The sequence below is a fragment of the Pseudorca crassidens genome, chromosome 1 (assembly GCF_039906515.1).
Source record: "Pseudorca crassidens isolate mPseCra1 chromosome 1, mPseCra1.hap1, whole genome shotgun sequence".
Taxonomy (NCBI): Eukaryota; Metazoa; Chordata; class Mammalia; order Artiodactyla; family Delphinidae; genus Pseudorca; species Pseudorca crassidens.
The window spans coordinates 146719707-146741202 of NC_090296.1; the positions used below are offsets into that span (position 1 = coordinate 146719707).

General features: G+C 47.0%; 2 protein-coding genes across 4 annotated transcripts in view; one reads left to right on the forward strand and one right to left on the reverse strand.

The window, feature by feature from the left end:
* Nucleotides 1–21496, reverse strand: part of FSD2 (fibronectin type III and SPRY domain containing 2) — a 36188-nt gene that overhangs the window by 4825 nt on the left and 9867 nt on the right. For 2 of the 3 annotated variants that reach the window (XM_067698094.1, XM_067698103.1), the window contains 9 exons: nucleotides 20811–20833; nucleotides 19663–19784; nucleotides 17280–17435; nucleotides 14714–14848; nucleotides 13822–13972; nucleotides 11032–11165; nucleotides 8273–8405; nucleotides 5578–5754; nucleotides 555–3569 (listed from right to left, as the gene is read on the reverse strand). In XM_067698094.1, coding sequence (XP_067554195.1) covers nucleotides 3317–3569; nucleotides 5578–5754; nucleotides 8273–8405; nucleotides 11032–11165; nucleotides 13822–13972; nucleotides 14714–14848; nucleotides 17280–17435; nucleotides 19663–19784; nucleotides 20811–20833 — 1284 coding nt within the window. In that variant the 3' untranslated portion in view covers nucleotides 555–3316. Of the gene's footprint in view, nucleotides 1–554; nucleotides 3570–5577; nucleotides 5755–8272; nucleotides 8406–11031; nucleotides 11166–13821; nucleotides 13973–14713; nucleotides 14849–17279; nucleotides 17436–19662; nucleotides 19785–20810; nucleotides 20834–21496 lie in introns of those variants that run through there. The other variant, XM_067698112.1, reaches the window with a different exon arrangement.
* The window catches only part of WHAMM (WASP homolog associated with actin, golgi membranes and microtubules), a 52068-nt gene continuing 33166 nt past the window's right edge, over nucleotides 2595–21496 (forward strand). The window contains exons 1-2 of the mRNA XM_067698081.1: nucleotides 2595–2731; nucleotides 13266–13400. The gene's annotated coding sequence lies outside the window, so the exon portion shown is untranslated. The remainder of the gene's footprint in view (nucleotides 2732–13265; nucleotides 13401–21496) is intronic.

The window sequence follows — 21496 nt, forward strand, 5'->3', positions numbered from 1 at the left end:
GAAGTTGGAGAAGTTGGTTAGGAAAGTGGAGGAGAGGACCTTTCCTGTAGTACAGTCTTCATAGGGTCCAGGAAGTCTTTTTTTTTTTAATTAATTAATTAACTTCTGGCTGTGTTGAGTCTTCATTGCTGCATGTAGGCTTTCTCTAGTTGCGGCGAGTGAGGGCTACTCTTTGTTGTGGTGCATGGGCTTCTCATTGCGGTGGGTTCTCTTGTTGAGGAGCACGGGCTCTAGGTGTGCAAGCTTCAGTAATGATGGCACGCGGGCTCAGTAGTTGCGCACGGGCTCAGTTGCTCCGCGGCACGTGGGATCTTCCCAGACCAGGGCTCGAACCCTTGTCCCCTGCATTGGCAGGCGGATTCTTAACCACTGTGCCACCAGGGAAGACCCAGGAAGTCTTCTGGTAGCTAAACCTTGGATAGAGACCAGCCTAGTCTCATTTACAGAATGCCACATCATGGTGAATTGTGCTGGGGGCAGCTGCTACTGTGTGAGCCACGTAAGATTTTAACACATTTTGGAGGATGAGAAGAGCAAATTGATGACCAAGCACATGCTTCAAAAATTACTTTATTGCATGTGTACAAGTGATTGCATATTGTTTGAATCAGCAGGAAGTCAGTTATTAAACATACACTTTTCCAAATAAAAGGCAATTTAATTTTACCAGAAATCAGTGTCATTTTGTATCCCAAGTCTCTAACCAGCTTTACAATCTCATCTAATAAAGGTGCCTTAAATTCTGAGTACTTTGAATTATTAAACCCGTGTTACTTTACACCAGGATTCTGTGGTGGTTTTACATATTCTCTTTCCCCTTTGTTAAGGTGGGGAAGCCAAAGATTATGTTAATAACTTGCTCAAGAGTTATAAAGTGATATAGGTAAAGCTAAGAAAAGAACAGATTTTGGTATCTTTTGCCCAGTATGAGGGATTGTGGCTACAATGGTCTGATTTTTTTAAAAAAATCTTTTTCTATTTTGTTTTTTAACAGATTTATCAGCAGGTTGCAGGTGAACATGGCCTTGAGGTAAATCCTGCCCCTTATTGAAATTTAGTTCCAGCAGATTGTTCTTGGCATTTTAAGGAACTAGAATATGTTACAAAAAACAAAAGTTTTGTTTTGGTTTTTTTCTAGACTTTTTTTTTCTTGTGGAAGATGAGAAACATGTTTAAAGAAAGGTTCTTTATGCTGAATAATTGTGATGCTTGAAGTTGGTCATCTGCCTTATTTAGATTAAGTGGATTTAAAAAATCAAAGCTATTTCTACACCATTTTTTTCTTGATCAAATAAAATTTTATTAGAACCTTGTAGATGCCTAGTTTTTATCCATGTTATATTACATGTGAAATAAAGCCTATTAGAATCCTGAATGCAAACTTTATCTGTGATGTCCTACTTCCTACTCAGTAGTTTCTTTTTTAGTAGCTGATAACATTTTTGATAATACACACATATATTTTAATTGTTTGTAACTTGAACCATCTCTGTGCTTGCTTTGGTTGTATCTTCCTTATATAAGGGTAGTGATCCAGGTTGGTAGGGCAGAGGGGTGTGTGTGTGTGTTTGTAACGAGCTTTAAGATTTTCAAGTTGAGTTGTGAATTCAAGAATCTGAACTTCTGTTTATACCAATAGGCAGAGTTTTGAGATAGGAGACGAGGTGCTCCTTGTGTCAGACTTTGAGTGTACTGGGAAACATGAAAGTGAAAATCTTTAAAGTGTAAGATTTTTCAGTTAACATAAAACTTTAAGTGATGAGATCAGGGGCATATATGTTTAGAGAAGCATCTACAGGGCACAATACTAAATTGTCCCTGAGAATTGCTTTACAGGTGGAGTCATTTACTCTGCATCTTGACTGGTAAGCATGAAAATGCTATGTGTGCAGAGCTTTAAGTGGCAACTGGAAACTTGAACTGGAGAACCAGAAATGCAGCCAAGGGAGCTGGGCATCGAGGTCACAAAATGGCATGAGACCAGTGAGGCAGGATGCCCAAAGGTGCTGGCTAGAGACCACCTCTCCTACCAGGGCCCAGCTTTGCACTTGGTGGACTGATGTTTTCTCTTAAAAGATTGTTGTGCATTTGCTATATGTCATACACTGTGATGCATTCTCATGTTTGTCATTAAATCTCCCATCCTAGAAGACAAATATTATTTTTCTCTTTGTTTAAAGAGAAACAGAGCTCAGGGAGACAATGTGACTTTTCAGTGGTCGCAGAGTCGCTACAAAATAGCAATCAAACTCGGGTCTTCTGATTTCAAATCTGGTTCTCCTTACATTATAGGACAGTTCCTAGAATCAGTTGCAACTGTTGTCTGTTTTTTACGAGACCTTAGCCCCCCTACCCCAAACGTGCGCATAGTGAAAGCAACACATTTATTATTATTTATGTGCAGGCTGCTGTGTGACACCAGGAAGCATGTAGTAGTAGGTAATGTTGCATTTTTACCAGTCTTGCCATCTAGCCACAGTTGCCCCTCTCTTCCTTCATACTGCCCCCCCTCAGGTTTGTCCCTCTCCTGCCATAGGTCTTCTGCTATAGTTTGAACAAGCCCTGCCAGCCCTCACATGGAGAGCAGTGAGAGGCCGAAGAGCAGTGGCTGGATGAAACAAGTATTTGGTGTGCACGTGTTAGCCCTTGGGGATTGAGTGATGAACAAGACAGATACTGTCCTGCCTTCATGGAATTAGGTGTTACAAAGGTCATTTCAAAATTAAAGAGGGTAAGTACCATGAAGTAGAGGAGGAGGTTTTTAGAAACAGTGTTCGGTGGGAGAAACCTCACCGGAGTGCCACTGACTACTGGGAAAACAGGAGAGGAGAAGGCTGCTGAGCACGGCACGTGGCTACCCTGGTTCTCTTTGTGGGTGGCCTCCTGCCTTCTTACGCCTGTTCTTGGCTGACTAATGAAATGTCATAAGTGCTGGGGCGCCTGGAGCCACTAACACTTATGTATCACTTCCCTCCTTCTCCCCCAAGCTCTGTAGGCCTTGGGGACTCAGATACTTTGCATATACACAGATAGACCAATACAGTTTGACAACCTGAGAGACCTTTGAGTTCATTTAGTCTGAGCCGTCATTTTACAGCCAGAACTGACTAACCTAGCATCACACAGGTGGCAGCACACAGGATCCAAGTCAGGTGAAATGAATGCCCCCACAACAGTCTGGCAGATAAACAACATGAACCATAAATGATGAGCTGGGTGCATGGTGCTTGAATGCCAAGTTCAGGCAGCTGAGGCGTGAGTGGCTGGGAGAGGGGTAGGTACAGAAAAGAGACAGGAAGCTGGGCATCCGAAGGGTCTAATAGAAAGTGACGTGCTTTGGCATTGAAATGCCATTGTGTATCTTTAGACATCCAGGCTTTTCCAAAGAAAAACAGGGATGCACAAATAGGTGAAGCTGACAACTGAACGTGTACAGATGCTGAGAAATGTCCACGTTGAAAAATGACAATTTTGAATTTTCATAGTCTAATAGAATTCCAATCTTCCTTGGGGAAACCGTTATCCTTATATCTGGAGTCATCTTGTTGTGTAGAAATTCATACTTATGCCTAAAGATTAAACGTTGATATAACAGAGCTTCAGCAATTCTGTAGATGGGCTGTTTACAGAACATTTTCAATTTTCAAATACTCCTATAATTATATCATTTTCTTTTATTAAATGACTATCAAAGTAACAGGCCATTTCTCAAACTATATATCTCTTTTCTAAAATGTGTCCTAAGAAACTTATATTTCAAAACTCTGTTTTTGAGCAGCCACTTAACCGCAGAAACTTAACATACAGTATCATAAACTCATATTGCATCAAAATTTGTATAGAAATACGTTTAAAAATGTGGATTTCAAGGTTGAGATGTGTAAATCCCTTGTAATAAAGACATTTGAAACAGGAAACCTCATGATCTTTCATGTAATAAATTGGGGCTTTTGGTATAATCTGTGCACAAGTACTCTGAGCCATCCCTTTCCTAAACTTTCAAACTAAGGGGGGCACCTGGGGGCCTGTCACCACTCAGTATTGTATAGCACCAGCACCCTCTCATGAAGGGAGGGTACTTCTTTGTGCTTTGAAAATGGCTGAAACCAAGGGCGGCCACAGGAATTTCCTAGCTCTGCCCCCTATGGTTGTTTGAAGTTCTGTGTGCCAGCATGCTGGTCCACATGGCTGGGGTGAACGCTTAGAATATGATCCAGATGTGTCGGAACAAACCAGCCTCTTTCCATCCCAGTTCACCTTGTTTTTTTCTTAACTGAGCAGTCAACAGAAACTGAATGAGCCCTTCCCTCTACTTTCCCTCTCACCACCAATAGAGTCTAAGACTATGAACCAAAAAATAACGAGTCCTCCACTGTTAAGAGACACACACAAATACCACCACCCACCCCCCTTCCCCGGACATCTTTCCAAGGTGGGACTACAAACTTCTGCTCTAGCACGGGGCTTTTCACCCTTCCTTTTTCACTCTGTCTTGTGTTCCCACCCTTCTGTCTTTTAACCTCACCTCTCCCACTCCACACAGACTCCTCCTCATCCTGTATGCACCTTCAGTTGTTCCCTGCCCCTTGTTCTTAACCGACTAGGAGAGGAGACTGATTTTTTTTAGTATTACTTCAGGCAGAATATCCAAAAACAGTATGTGGCTCAGTGAACGGGATTTCTTTCATTCCTCAAGCTGGGTCTGAGGTTTAGCAGAGCTGATTTTAGTCTTAATATCTTACAGGAGGAAAGTTGCTCTTCTCACCTTTGCTTAGGCATGACAACATTTAACTAACCACGATGGAGGCTCCTGGGCACAAAACATTGGATGAAACATTAATAGGATTCAGCAAGTCGAGGATCAGAGGCCCCATAGTACCCACGGTACTGGGAAACTGGTGTGGTAAAAATTTTTGCAGTTTTTGAGATGGAGAGTGGTTGTACCCATGGCCTTCTAAGTCCGAAATGTCTACTGGCCTGGGCCTCATGGATTTTCCCAGCTTTATGGAACTACTCCAGTAGAGGATAGAATGCTTAGCGACAGAAGCAAACCGGAATTAACCATAACCATTAAGCCTCTGCCCACATCTACTAAAAAAGATGGAATTGGGGCTTCAAATCAAACTATTCATTTAGTAACAATGAAGTTGAACATAAATGCAAAACCAATCACTTAGTGGTGAAGAATGCTGTCTTTGGAGCCAGACTGCCTGGGTTTGAATCCAAGCTCTGAATCCATGCTGGTTGGATTATTGAACTGCTGTGGGGCATAGCTTTCTTATCTTTAAAATGGGATAATACAATTGTGGGAAGTAAACCAGATAGTATGTGTAAGAGTGTAGAACAGTGCTTAGCGTTGAATAAGTACTCCATGAATTTTAGCTATTTTATTGGAAGTACCCAGAGCTGCTTTCTCTTTCCATCTGGACTTTAGGGAAGGGGGCTGGAAATGAGTCCTGAAATATCTTAGCATATTTTAGAAAACATAACGTGGGCCTTAGTTACTACTAGTGGAAACCTCTCGCTCTGTTCTTTTCAAAGCACCTTTTAATCTTGGGTATCCAGATTTCACCTTACCTTGATGATGCAAATGTGTGCCTCATGCACCAGGAGAGGCGGTTTGCTCCCAGGTCTTCCTGTTTAGGGACATCTTCAAAGGCCACACCCACCGTGTAATCCAAACACTCGTCCACCTCCACCTCCCAGTAATGGCGCCCTCGGACTGGAATTAGGTTTCCCATGACAGCAACACACCTGGTTTTAGAAAGTAGAAGCATCTGTGATTTGGGGTGACCCAAGCCTGGCTGTGCAGGTGAGTGACACCAGCTGCTGGGGTCAGTCAGTAGGTGGTCTAGAAGCATGGAGGCAGGTGTTTGAACACCCACTTGTAAAGCAGCACGGCCCTAACTATCAAAGCTCACTTGACTGATGCTGAAGATTAGAAGAGGATTATTATACTGCTGGTTATAGGTGAGGAGGAGACAAGCCAATAGAAAAGGTTCTGTTTGCTTTTTACAGTGATTGGACTTTTATAGTAACAAAAAGGTTTGGTTCACTTGTTCATGAAGAAAGATTCTTGGATTGAGGACTTCCCTGGTGGTCCAGAGGTTAAGACTCTGTGCTTCCACTGCAGGGGGTGTGGGTTCGGTACCTGACTGGAGAACTAAGATTCCACATGCCACAAGGCGTGGCAAAAAAAAAAAAAAGAAAGGGACTGAAACCTAACAGAACACAGCACGGTCGATGGAACCGTATGCTTGAGGTTCACGAGCTGGCCAGCACTTGCTTCTGGTCTCCTTGTTCCCCATCTGCCTCTCCCCCTCCCTCCCCAGTTCACACTTCTTTTTTTTTTTTTTTTTTTGCTGTACGCGGGCCTCTCACTGTTGTGGCCTCTCCCATTACAGAGCACAGGCTCCGGACGCGCAGGCTCAGTGGCCATGGCTCACGGGCCTAGCCGCTCCGTGGCATGTGGGATCTTCCCGGACCGGGACACGAACCCGTGTCTCCTGCATTAGCAGGCGGATTCCTAACCACTGTGCCAGTAGGGAGGCCCAGGGACTATCTTTGTCTCTTTACCCCCAGCACACAGCACATTGTTTCATGGGTCAACAGATGTACTGGTAACAGGATATTAAAATGGGACTCTAACTCAGCTTGGCTGGAACCCCAAAAGCCAAGACCGGAACAGTAGGTGGTAAGTACTCCCATATTACAATATGAGATGCTGGACCACCTACACAGGACTTTCAAAAGACATGGCCAAAAACTGGTTTTGCAACTTTTAGTGCAACACCAAAGGGTTGAAGCTGAAGATGCTTGAGGCTGTGTCTACCCAGAGAGCTGTCTTATAATCCACACAAAGAGTGAAGTAGCAGTGGCCTGGTCAAAGGTGTGTGTTTTCAGAGGACCACATATGAAGGAGACCCACCATAGAAATGCTGTAGATTAGAGGCTGCCCAACTCATGAATTATTGAAAAAAAGCCAATAAGTTCTTTAAGATTTGATCAGTTGCATTCTGTTTTTTTAACGCAGGTAAGGACTTTATTGCTTCTTAATCCTCTCTGTGCCCCCCAACCCTGGGTTGAGTGGACAGAGGCAGGAAAGGGTAAAGTTGTGTTCCACTGTACTGTGTGCTGTTCTGCTGTCACACGCTAACACTTACATATAGTAGGTATGTAACACACATGCAGTAAGAAGGCCAGCAGGGAGCGAGTGTCAGAGGAAGTGTCGGCTGCAGGACAGTCCAGGACCCAGGCAGGGAGGCTGGATGCAGTTTTCCATCGGTGGCCCCTCTGGCCCCCCTAAGAGAGTCCTTTCCTTCCTTTTAAGATCCTCCTGACTCTAAGACCAACCCACCGAGAATTCTTTTAATCCTGATTACCAGGAAGCTAAGAGCTGTGTTTAATGTTTAATCTTGGAAACAGAAATTAGCCCTTGAAGTTAAGCTGTGTTCTTTTTTTTTTCATCTATCGCTGTGATTTTTCTATTTCAGTAGGGCATATTTGCCCCGTTTTTTTTTTTTTAGATTTTTTTTTTGACGTGGACCATTTTTAAAGTCTATATTGAATTTGTTACAATATTTTTTCTGTTTTCTTTATTTCTTTTGGTTTTGTTTTGGTCACGAGGCATGTGGGATCTTAGCTCCCCAATCAGGGATCGAACACGCACCCCCTGCATTGTAAAGTGAAGTCTTAACCACTGGACCGCCAGGGAGGTCCCTTGCCCCCTATTTTAAGTTTTCTTTAAGCATTTGGAAAGAAATGAGTTACAAATACATCATTTTGATCTTGAGTACTAAGCTCTGGAGATAGCGCAGATCCAGACAGACAAGGCGCATCTTTGATGGACGGCCCTCTCTCAGGTCATGCACTAGCACGACCACCATTCCCTCCACCAGCTTTGGGCTGGTTTTTCACCAGGGCTTTTGTTAGATAGTATCACAGTGTGGGAGAGAGAGCTCTGGGCCAAGCACTGGGGGACCTGGGTCCTTGCTGCTCTCTCACGGCCTGACGGTGTGACCCTCCAACCCTGGGATCCCAGGACTCCACCTCAGAGGCCACAACACGTCTCCTCTGCTGGCACCAGCCAGACCCCCTACTCCCCTCTCCCCAGCCTCCGCCCCCCACCATCCCCTCCCCCTCACTCATTTCTTGGCGTGAGCCTGAAGCCCCCTTCAAGGCTGCATGTGTCATAATCCAACTTTACCCGAATAACAGCATGTATTAGGCTGGTTCACAGACTGTTCAGGTGGGTGAGGGGCTGATACAGTACCTAGTAAAGCGGGTGTCGCTGGGGAGTGGCTTCCTGGCGGAGGCTTTCCTCTCACTTCGTACCACTGTAAGCCCATCTTCAGAAACGGTCAGCCAGGGATGGCAGGTGTGCTCGTTCAGGCGAAAGTAGCTGCCTGCGAGGGGAGGAAGCACACAGACACACACACCCCCCAACAGCCAGTCACTCCTCTGCTTTCTCCACTTTGCGCTCCGTGCGGGCCGAGGCTTCACCACGCATGGCCGACTCAGCTTCCTGCACGATACACGTGAGCCTGGACTTTGCGTGGTAGTGACCCTCATGCTAATAATGGTGGCGGTTAACATGTGTTGGGGGTTACTGTGAGTCTAGTACTGAGCTAAGCAGTAACTCTTATCTCATTCACTCCTTATGAGTACCCAGGGGTTAGTATTTCCATCTTGTAGAGAAGAAAACTGAGGTGCAGGGTGGTTGAGAAGTCAGCTGGCAGATGACAGAACTCAAATTCGAACCCCAAGCTCCTCTGATTGCAGTGGCTGCGCCCTTAAATAGGAGGCTGTAAATACTTGCTGGTGAACAGTAATTTCTAACCTACTTGCCAAGAGGAATAGCAATTGAGGAAATTCTTAACGATCAATTTGACAAAGGTTAGCAGAATTCCACATTCAACTTTCAATTAGGGCAGCTGGGGAGAAGGAAGGAGATTGTAACCCTCTCCAAGTCATGGTTAAAACAAAGCACATCAAAAAAAAAAAAGGTACCAAATGGGTTTAATAAGAAATTAGTTTTTTTTTAAATCCTTTGTTTAGGGACATAGTAACTCATTCTCCATCATTGTCTCTTAGTCAAGCTCCTCAGTTCCCATTCTGTCATGTTCATTGCTTCAAATTCTACTTCAGGCCTCGCCATCAAGCTGTTCACTTTTTTTTTTTCTTTTTTGGCTGCGTTGGGTCTTGGTTGCTGTGCACGGGCTTTCTCTAGTTGCAACGAGCGGGGGCTACTCTTCATTGTGGTGTGCAGGCTTCTCATTGCGGTGGCTTGTCTTGTTACAGAGCACAGGGTCTAGGCGCGCGGGCTTCAGTAGTTGTGGCTCATGGGCTCTAGAGCGCATGTTCAGTAGTTGTGGTGCACGGGCTTAGTTGCTCCGTGGCATGTGGGATCTTCCCAGATCAGGGATCGAACCTGTGTCCCCTGCATTGGCGGGCAGATTCTTAACCACTGCACCACCAGGGAAGCCCCAAGCTGTCCACATTTATTTCCACAATTCGATGCTCCTGGAAATTTCATTTGCTATCTGAGCGGACGGACCAGGGGGAGGCAGGTTCCCACCTTGCAGCTGACAGGCATGGCCCTTACTGCCTGCTCTCTAGGCCCAAACAAGGATCGTTTTTTTTTGTTGTTTTTTTTTCTGGTACACGGGCCTCTTACTGCTTTGGCCTCTCCCGTTGCGGAGCACAGGCTCTGGATGCGCAGGCTCAGCGGCCATGGCTCGCGGGCCCAGCCACTCCGCGGCATGTGGGATCTTCCCGGACCGGGGCATGAACCCATGTCCCCTGCATCGGCAGGCAGACTCTCAACCACTGCGCCACCAGGGAAGCCCAAGGATCGTTTTTTGAACGAATAGATATGTCTTTTGCTGATTCATGTTTATTCAAGTTTTTTGTAAGTACACTCTTAACAAATTATTTGAACAAAGGAATTCAGAGACAATAATAACCAAGGGCTGACTGTACCTTTTGCTCTGTTCTCTTTTATCGAAACAGCCAGAGTTTGACATTTCAAAACACCAAGTCAGCACAAGAAATTAGAAATGCCAATCAACCAAAGGAAAGTTCCATCACAATATAAAAGAAAAACCTGAGTCCCAATCCCAGCCCTAACCCCTACCGCCTTCGGCAGCCACGTAACTTGTTTTTCGCATTTCTGTGGAAGGAACATAAGTGGGGACTAATCGCATACCTTTCCTCCTGGTATTGGAAATGAGGACAAAATGACCCTACATCCCTCAGTGAAAGATCCCAGCCAAAGGAACGATGTCCCCTGAGCCCTGGGCCCAGGCTCCCTCCTTCTGCTTCTTACCTGCCTGTCACCCAGTCTGCAGCTGGCCCGAGCTGGGCTTGCTCTGTGAGGTGTGGGAAGAGCCACCTGGCTTTAGCACACCTTAGCAAAGCTTAGAACCCAGAGCCGTGGCAGTGCTGGGATAGCAGGAGATGCATGGAATGTTTCTAGTGATATCTCTGCTGACTCAGGACTTGAACATGAGATGTGACGATTCCATGACGTGCTGATGGCAAGTGCGGGCAGGGGGTGGGAGCTTGGCGTGGATGTGGGCACCCACTAAGGCATCCAGAGCTACGTTGGGCCTGTGGGTAAGGAGATGTTTGGGCCGATAGCAGGGAGATAATCCATGGCCCATGGCTCTTCCTGGGAATTTCATAAAGACCATGTCCCAGGGGTGGTGTTCAGCCTGTGTGAAATGTGCTTTCTGGGCCACCCAGGTCCAGTGTGACAAGCCTCTAGTCCACCTGAAGGTCATGGAGAAAAACCCTGAGTTCTAATGCTTGCTCAGCCACCCCATTGCTGTATGACTTGGGCCTTCGGTCTCCCCTTCTGTAAAATGGGACCCCAGGGCTTTGATCACCCCTGAGCCCCTTCCCAGCCTGATTTGCCATGTGTTCATATCAGTGAACATTTATCGATTTAACAATGAAGTCATAGCAGCCCTGGGTCTGCTACAAGGGGGTCACTTTGGGCCCAGAGAGTACGCGGCAGGGGTCACAGACCTGTGGTGTGGACTGTAGCAGGCTCGCTCCTTGCGCTGGGGCCCCCCACGTTGAGGGCTCGCACGTAGATGGTGTAGCTCTGCCGGGGCTGTAGCTGCACCAGGCACTCGCAGGTGGGAATGCCCACAACAGACCTGGGCAAGGAGGCAGCTGAAGTCACCCTGGGGCCGGGGCAGCCAGGCCCAAGCACCAGGCCTCCCTTTCAAAGCAGGGATTTTTAATTCCCCCCGCCACCACCCCTGTTCTCTGCCCTCCAGCAGCGGTGCAGGCAGGAGTGTTGACCCCCTCAGTGCTCCCTCCCACTCAGGTCCACTTTCCTCATTTCTTTGTATTCCTTCTGTCTGTGGCTCTCTCCCCTCCAAGCTCCCCACCCCGTGTCCCAGGCACCTTGTCTAGCGCTGCATGGCAGGGGCATGCATGCAGTTGAATCCAATGTGTCTCAGTCTGTCTGGTAGGGCCACAACCTCTCTGAGGGCAGGGGTCAAGTACCACTTACATAAGCACAGCGCTGGGCCCCTAGCAGGCTCTCAGTCTGCGTTTATGAACAAAGGATCTGGCTAGAGCTGAAAGGCCCACAGAAGCCCACTGCTATTAACCTCTTTGAGGGCAGCTACCTACTGGGAATAATCCAATTTATGTAAGTGGTACAATACAGGATTACAAGCCCATGGTTGCCACTGTCTGTACTCCTGCAGCTGCCAACCCCATTTCAGTTCAGTAGGAAAGAGAAGCCTTCAGGGTGATGCCCATTTACAGATACAACACCCACACCTGGCGAGGCCGGGATGTCCAGGTCACTCTGAGGCTACAGCTCTGGGCAGAGGGGCACTTTTACATATTCATTCCATAAGTATTTTTTATTTTATTTATTTATTTGGTTACTCTGGGTCTTAGTTGCGGCAGGCGGGCTCCTTAGTTGCAACTCACTGGCTCCTTAGTTGCGGCTCAAGGTCTCCTTAGTTGTGGCATGCAAACTCTGAATTGCAGCATGCAAGTGGGATCTAGTTCCCTGACCAGGGGTCGAACCCTGGCCCCTGCATTGGGAGTGCAGAGTCTTAACCACTGCGCCACCAGGGAAGTCCCTTCATTCAATAAGTATTAACTAAACACCTTAGGTTTCAGAGACTGTATAGGGAGGCCTTAGGGAAAATTAATGTAGTCTCTGCCCTCATAGAACTTACAGTCTAGAAGAGAGGCATTTCTCAAGCCATCACTGGAAGAAACATAAGATGGTAACCATGACAAGTTGACAGTGTACTATAGAAGGTATAGTAGGGGAGAGGTGACTTTTGAGCTGAACTCTGAAGAATGACGAGGAGGTAATTGGATAAAAAGAGAGTAGAAGAGTCTCCTACATAGAAGAAGCATGTGCAAAGGTCCTGTGGCAGGAAGAAGCATGGAAAGTAGGAGGAACTAAAATATGACCAATGTGGTTGGGGCCAAAGAGGGAGGGAGAGCTGGTGTGGTTAACCTGGAGAGACAGGAAGGGGCCAGAGCCGTGAAGGAATTTTGTCTTTTCTCCAGAGCAACAGGATGCCATGATTAGGTTTATACTAGGAGAGTCAGCACCATCCCAGATCACCTAGGTCACTGACCAGCCTTCTGATGACCCCAATCATAATGGGCTGGTCCCAGGTATCAGGTGCCCTTAAAGTATCAGCACAAGTTGCAAAGGAAATCCAAACCATTCAGGTGGCCAGACCACTGGACTCACTGCCCTGCTTCTGAGGATCCCCAGAAGTAGATCAGCAGCCAAGGTCAGCAGCCCTGATGTTCTTGTGGACATATGGATTCTACCTGGGGCAAATGGGATAGATGGCCACGGCCCAAACCCTGAATTTAGCATGGAAGAATCTGTTGACACCAAACCCCTCTCTTCCATTTCTCCAGAGCTGGGTAGGTACACAACAGGGCAGCCCCTGGGACTTGGTGGCTGGTACCGGGCTGCCTGGTTCATTCCCCTTCCACAAGCTTCTGCACTGCCTTGTTGTAACCCAGAGGTACATCCATGTTTCCTCCACTGTACACAGCTGTAGATTCGTAGGATCTGCAGGCCATTGTGGTCACTGAGTACAGCCTTCGTTTATCTGTGAACCCCTCCAGATCTCTGCCAATCAAAGGGGAATGTGAGCCTCCAGACAGCCTTCTACCATGGACATCATGTTCTTTGTACATTGAAATCTAATCTCTTTTACTTCTGCCTCTCACAGTCCTCTCTACTTCTTAAATTCCAGCTAGGTGGGTCTCCTGGTTCCTCCAGTACAGGAAGCTCACGCCTGCCCAGGGGCCAGGTGCTGCCTCCATCCACTGTCTCAGGCCTCAACCCTTCCCACGCATCAGGTCTCAGTTCAGACGTCTACTCTTCCAAAGTAAGCCCCCACCTCCACCGCATTCCCTATTTCACTGAGTTTCTTTTCCCTTCATAGCACTGTGTATTTTAAGCATTTGTTTTCTTGGTTTTGGTTTATTTCCCCCCACTCGACTGTTAGCTCTGGAAGGGTGGTGAATTTGTCTGTCTGGTTCACCAACGCCCAGGCGCCACCTATGCGCTCAATACTTGTTGAATGAATGATGGTAAACCTTGGTTGTGCTAAGAAAGCAAACCTGAGGTTTACCATTTATTCACTCATCCATCATTCACCTTCAATGGTAGCATTCCAGCTATTTCTCACAAAATTAAGGTTCCTGTGTGACACAAATTCTGACCGTCTCTCCAGACTCCACACATTTCCTAAGCTGTGTCTCTGTGTCAAGGCCTCTGGTGCCCAGCCAACGCCCCTCATGACTCACTCAGTTACGCCCGAGGCTCCCGGCACTTCTGCCTGGGTCAACTCCACCGTGTATGAGTCCACAGGATTCAGGTTCCCAGACTCCCAGCAGATCAGCGCAGCCTCTTCACAGCTCCTTATCTCTTTGCTTTTCATAATGGGGTGACAAGGCGCTAAATGCAGGGGAAAGGGAGAGATGAACAAACCTGTTCACATCCAGCCCTGTGGTCCAGAGCATGGGCAGACATTGCAAGCACTCTCTTCCTACAAGAGATTCAGTGCAATAGAAAGCTATAGACTGAACATTTGTGTCCCCATCCAAATTCATATGTTGAAACCTATTCCCCAATGTGATGGTATCTGGAGTCTTTGAGAAGTGATTAGGTCATGAGGGTCAAAGGGGTTTATTATACAAGAAAACCCAATGAGCTCCCTTGCCCCTCTCTGCCATGCGAGGACACAGCAAAAAAGACAGTTGACTCTGAACCAGGAAGGGTCCTCACCAGACACTGAATCTGCTGGCACCTTGATCTTGGACTTCCCAGCCTCCAGACCCATGAGAAATAAATTTCTGTTGTTTATGAGCCACCCAATCTGTAGGATTCTGTTATAACAGCCCAAATGGACTGAGACACCAGGGAATCCCTTTCAGATGTTCCTGGAATGGAGGATGGTTGCAAGGTTCAAATGGTACTGTGTCCAAGAGCAGTACTTTTTGATATTTTGAGACCAACTGTGAGAAAATGTCCCTGCCATATCAGGCATATAGATTTGGTGTATTAAATGAAAGAAAAAAATGCAAAGGTATTCCTGCCCTTCCAAGTGAAATCAAGAGCCCTGCCACGTCAAGGAAGCCATGACTCTTGTGTCCCCTTCAGTGAAGGTCCTGCTACAGAAACAAATGGCCTCCTTACCTGTCATGTACACTGCACACTCACTGGCGGGGCTGAGGCCAGCCCTGTTCTGAGCTGTGACCAAAAATTCATACTGGGTATTTGGCACAAGGTTTGTTACTGAGCAATATGTTTCTTTGACCGTCATCGTAAACTCTGGGGAAAAAATAAAGACAAGTATTCAACCTTAAAATAGGCCAACTGGCTCCAAGTTCATTGCGCTGTAATCTATTTCCCCTGTAATGGATACAGAACTGGCCACCAATTCCTCCCATCTGTGTATGCATGCCCCTCGGCAGCGTGACTCGGCTGATCCTTCCATTGAGAGGTCTGGTCTTTCCCACTATGCCTTGAAGCTGGGCTTAACCATGTGACTTGCTTTGGCCAATGGGACTATAGCAAACATGGTACAAACAGAGATTTGGGAGGTGCTGGTGCACAGGGGCCTTGTCTTCTTCCTGCCAGGAATGCTTCCACTTCCATGGCAACAACCTTCAGCCAGCCTCCTGGAGGATGAGATCACATGGACAGAGGCCTCAGCCGTTGCAGCTGAGGCCCTAGACATATAAGCAAGGCCATCCTAGCCCATCCAGCCCTACCAAGCTGACCCAGACCAGAAGAACTGTCCAGCCAATTCAGAGAATTATAATACATCATAAATGCCATTTTATTTTATTTTTAAATTTTATTTATTTATTTTGGCTGCGCCAGGTCTTAGCTGCAGCACACAGGATCTTCACTGTGGCACACGGGCTTCTTAGTTGTGGCATGCAAACTCTTGGATAAATGTCATTTTAAAAATTGAAGTACCTTTGATTTACAATGTTAGTTTCAGGTGTACAACATAATGATTCAATACTTTTATAGATCATACTCCAGTTAAAGTTATTATAAAATGTTGGATATATTCCCTGTGCTGTACAATATAGCCTTGTAGCTTATTTATTTTATACATAGTAGTTTGTACCTCTGAATTTCCTACCCCTGTTCTGCCCCTCCCAACAAATGAATGAATGTAAATATTTGTCATTTTTAGCCAATGTGTTGTGTACATGTGTGTGTTTGGGGGTGTTGTTACACAGCAAAAGCTAACTGATACACGTCCAAACATCCCCAGACTCTTGAAAGGCAGTAATAAGTCATTAATCCACTCTCTGATATCAGTTCCTTTATAACAAAGTGATCCATTAAAGATCTTTATTGATCCCCAGGACAAAGCCCCAACACAATGGCCTCTTCTGCAGAGAGTACCAACAGGGTTGATTTGTGGCAAAAACTGACTGATCGATCAGATCTGACTTTTTGGTCCACAATCTCCCTTTTCAAATCTCCCCTTCCCCCGCCCCACCCCCACCCTCCGCCTGCCGCAACGCCCTCTTTAGTCCTTATTCTGACCACCCTCACTCTCCCTCATCATTGCTTAAACTTACTTTTCTCAAGGATTCCCCTTCCTTCCAAATCCCTGGGCAGATAAACCATCCTCCCCTTCGGCACATAGAACCCTCCACCTGCACGACCCGGCACAAGGAGAAGAGCTCTGGGCAGGGAGCCTGCGGACTTGATTCTCATCCTGGTTCTGCCGTAACTCACGGTGTCCCCACAGACAGCTCATTTCTCTAGGTCCCAGATTCCTCATCCATAAAATGGAGATCTCTAAATCCCTTTCCAGCAATCTCACTCTGACCCCATGCACACAGAACAGGCCCTCCCAGGCTGGCCCTAATCCCTGATTCCTTCAGATGCTCAGATGGGGCTCCTCTGCTCTCTCTCTTTTTTTTTTTTTTTTGGCTGCACCATGCGGCTTGTGGGATCTTAGTTCCCTGACCAGGGATCGAACCCATGTCCCCCTGTGTTGGGAGCATGGAGTCTTAACCACTGGACCGCAAGGGAAGTCCCCTCCTCTGCTCTCTTGACTCTCCCTTCTCAAGAGGAGACTGGCTTATCTATTATGAGGGGTAGGCAGGTATCTCAGCCCTAACCCCAGGCCTGCCAGCTCCATTTCCCTGGGAAGAGAATGGGCCAAGAGCTGCCCACAGTGGAGGCTGGGGGCCATTCCCAGCAGCTGGCTCCATCTGGGAATGTGGATCAGATCAGGAGCAGCCCTCCCAGGCTGCAGAACCCCCCTCAGCCCCCATGGGGGTCTGCAGACTAACCCTCCAGATTCTCCCAACACAGGGTTGCTCTGAGGAGAGCCAGCCCGCGCTCACATGCCAGGACCTGCTAGAACCCAGCCAATCCAGCTGGGCCTCTTCAAGGAGGGGTGTCCCCACCCCTCTTGCACACAGTGCAGCCAGAGACTTATCCCAAGGACAACTCTGACCCGACGGCGGTAGATACAGTCCATATACCTTAGCCTGCCTTGTGATCCTCCCCAGTCAGGCCCCAACTTGCCTTCCTATTCCTTTCTGCCATGCTCACCTGCCTGCATCCCATCCTCTGTGTAGTTCCCAGATCGTGCCAGCTCCAAGGAGCCAGGTGTGCAGGTTCATCCTATCTCTACCTTCCCAACCTCCAGGAAGGCAGGGCCCTGGCCTCTGAGAGGCCTTAACTGTTCTGGAGCATGGTTCTGTTCCTGACAGAGCCTCACCTGCTCGGTCCTTCCCAGGTGAGCTGTCCTGCACTGGCCAGTAGGATAGCTGATAGCTCTCCACGGTGTCATCAGAGTATAAGCTCCAGCACACTCGGACTGAGGAACCTGTGGCTGAGTTGGGGGCCTGTGGGTTTATCACTGGAGCAGAAGGAGCTAGAAAAGGAAAACAGAGAAAAACAAAACAAAGGAGGAGCCTTAAGTAGAGGTATGAATTGGGAATGGCCCCTTTTACAGGACAACCAATCCCTCAATGCATCCTTGGGCTTTGGAGATGGAAGAGGCAGCCCAGAGTGGACAGGGATGGGAAGGCCAAACCCCCCAACCGTGAGCCTGAAGCAACCGGTATGTCCGTTCCTGCTTTGACCAATCCACACAAGCTAGAGGAGGTGGGGTTGGTGACAGCAATTCAGGCTGGGGTATGGTTTGTAAGTCCTGACCTAAGGATGGGTCCTCTGACCCTTCCACGCCATCCAAAGAGGCAGGACAGCCAGGACCACAGCACTACTGCCCTCAGCCCTGGAGTGAACAGAGGAGTGAAAGAAGCCTTAACAGGGATGCCTTGCTTTTTCTGGGGGACCCATCCAACAACTGTCTCCTTCATTATGATGAGAGAAGATTGGGTTTGGCCAAATTGTGCTTTTCAGAACCAACTCCTTTAGAGTCCATCTACTGAGTTAATTATTTTCTTCTCTGTAGGTTAATATTTCTGCCTCCCCCAGCCCCACACAGGCTCACCCACAACCAAGAAACACTCCTTGTTTTTCTTCCATAATTCTCCAATGGCAGCACCTCCCTCCATCCCAAGCTTTCAAGAACATCCTTATTTTCAAATTCTGAAACTGTTCAGTCCAGGTAAAACTTAAAGGAATGAACTCAGCCTTTCCTTGCTGGTTAGGGGCTGGAGGACCCTAACATGACAAAGGTGAGAAGAGAAAGAACATGTATCCCCACGTGATGGAGTTCAGGATGCACAGAAGATGCCTTCTATACCCTGCAGAGAACAGCCCCATCAGGGGATGCAGTAAGAAGAGGGATGGCTCCAGATGGAAGCAGGAGGGTGATGGTCTGCATGGGACCTGGACACAGGAGGATGAGGAAAAATCTCCATGTTTCTCAAGTGCTGACTTGGACGATAGTGCCTTTCCTTCCAAAAGACTGGGCCTGATTACTTGGGCAACACCATCCCTAGACCATCCAAAGGACTTCATAGCTCAGTGAAATCTCCCCTTGACCCAGTAAGTCTAAGAATGGCCTCCAAGATTTATAATTAAGGACATTCATTGCAGTATGGTTTATAATGGTGAAAAACCTAGAAACGTCTCGGCATCCAACAGTTGAGGATTAAGTAAACAGATTAAGATATATAGCCATCAGAGTGGTGTTGTAGAAGAATTTATCTGTGCGAGAAAATATTCGTCACAATTGTTTTGCTAAAAAAAGAAAGCAGATTATAAAACAATTCCATTTTTATTTTTTAAAAATCTGTATAAAGGGGGCTTCCCTGGTGGCGCAGTGGTTGAGAGTCCGCCTGCCGATGCAGGGGACGCGGGTTCGTGCCCCGGTCTGGGAAGATCCCACATGCCGCGGAGCGGCTGGGCCCGTGAGCCATGGTTGCTGAGCCTGCACGTCCGGAGACTGTGCTCCACAACGGAAGAGGCCACAACAGTGAGAGGCCTGCGTACCTCAAAAAAAAAAAAAAAAAAAAAATCTGTATAAAGGAAAAACAAAAATGATATACAAAACATTGTTCAGAATGGTGCTGGGTGTTGGTGAGAAAGGAAAGGTGAGCAATCAGTAAAAGCTAAATTGTAGTATCATTCTTAAAAATAAGTTATCACAATAAGATTTTTAAGAGCTACCTGGCACCATGTGACATGCTGTACATACATTACCTTATTTATTTCCTACCATGTCCCCATGAGTCATGATTATGTCCATTTTACAGACAAGGAAACCAAGGCTCAGAGAGGTTAGGTAAGTTGTCCAGGGTCACACAGCTAGGAAGTAGCAGGGCTGGGATTCTCACCAGCTCCATAGGATTCCAAAGCCCATCTCTTAACCCTATGCTAAAAACAGCCACCTGGGAGGAACATAAATACAACAGTCGAGGAAATAAAATTTGGGGTACTTGCTTGGAGTAAATTAGAGTTTCTGGGGCCAGATGTTGGCACCCTGGAGAGTGAGGGTGGGTATTTACCCCAGGAAGGTCAGCCTCTGTTTTCACCCTTACAAGTCATAAAGACATAACCATGAAGCTTATGCAGCTGGTGGGGGGAAAATGCCTGTTTCTAAACCTTTATGATTTTTTTTAGCCATCAAAGTTTCTAACTCAAAGCTCAGGGAAACTGGTGTGAAGTATGCACACAAGTGAGATATGCACCTGGGATGGTGTTAATGGCGCCCATAAGCTCCTCCACATCAGAGAAGTCCAAGGTCTGGTCTTCAAATTCAGGCTGCGCCGAGATTTCCACATCTGTTTTTGTTTTCAGGAATTTTCCAAGTCTGTGAGTATAAAAAGACACACTAACGAGAATGGAGGGGCATTCTCCTCGGGGGTCACTAGTGATAAGCAACGAGGGCCTCTTGGATGAACTTTTATTTCCTTATTTTAACATGCTGCGGGCTGCCTGCTGGCATCTGCTTCAGTGACTGACCAACGAGGTCACCCATGGGGATGGGCAGGTTGGTTTACGCCTTTGAGGAGAGGAGAAGGGGTGGGGTCATGTCAGAGGGTAGGGGGCGGGAGGATGTCCACCTATGAGCCCCAGATCCACACCATCTGGAAGATCCTCCGATGCTGACCTGGGAGTTCCCACCCCACATCACCCCAGGCCCCAAAGACATACAGCCCCTCTGGGGCTCCCTCTCCACGTGGTCAAGTGCCCTCAAGTCGATGACCATGGACCAGGGCTCTGGGTCTCCTGCTCATGCTCCTGGCCGTCACAGGGTTTGTAAGTAGCAGAGGCACAATTTGTAACCATGTCTGTCTTTTGCCAAAACGCATGCTCTTAACCCTTATATTATTAAGCTTCAGTGTTCGTGTTGCTTTACAGACATTGTCTGATTTTATTCCCATAAAGCTATCCCTGTTTGTAGGTAAGGAAGGTGGGTCCTAGACTGGTTGGACTTGCCCAAGGTCATGGGGGTAGCAGGATCTAAACTCCAGTCTGACTCTATAACATGCATGCTTTCCGCAGCACACGGTCTGGGCCCTGGCCCAGCTGGGGGATGCTGGGGATGATCTCTGTTCCTCCTGCTGAAAGGAGGGGCTCAGAGAGGAAATCTGACCCTGGGCTTGCAGGCTAGGCCTCATCATATGCTCCCTTCCAGCTCTGAGATTCTAAGATTTGGTACTAGAGGGTCCTTGTGATCCCATACTGTCCTTCCAAAGCCAGTGCTATTTACTCGTAGGGGCAGACACAAAAGCTGAAACTGGGAGCATATAACCAAGTGGAACTGATATCTAGTTGGATATCTAGAGGTAAAAGGAACAGAAAAAGAAAATACATGTCAGAACAAAAGTATTACCTGTCAGCCATAGCCACAGCATCCTAAAAAGGAGAAAGAAAAAATATTGAATTGAATTTGGAAATAAATTTCTTTTTCAAACTATATAATAATATAAACATGTTAAAACTTGGAAATGAGTAAAAGAGAAAAATCAGCCATGTCCCAAGCCCTAAGAAAAATGACTCTTATGACACCTCTATAGTTTCTTCCCATTAACATTATGTGAGCACTTTCCAGGTTACAGATGGTCTTCTGGATCATCAATTTGAAAGACTGTGTAACAGTTCATTGAATAGAAACTCCATCGTTCACTCTACTGTTGGACATTTTGGTTGTTTCCAATTTCTCACCATCATAAATAACAGAGAAAACGTCTTCATATATATCACTTTCTCCACATTCTGGATTATGTCACTAAGCTACAGTGATATTGAGGAACCATTGGTTCAAAAGGTCTGAGTAGTACTGAGGGCTCTGATGGTGTCTGCCCACCTGCTGTCCAGCTTGGGTCACGGCTCCCTGGCTACCCCAAGCACGGCAGGAAGGAGGCACTGTTGGGCTTGGAGGGACCCCTGTGGCATGGCCAATGTAAAGGCTGTATTTGGTAACTAGGAAGCTCTGGAGGCTGAGGGCCCCTCCCTCACATACTGGACCCCACTGCTGCCCCATATTCCTGTGGGACCTTGTAAAGAAAGGAGACCCCA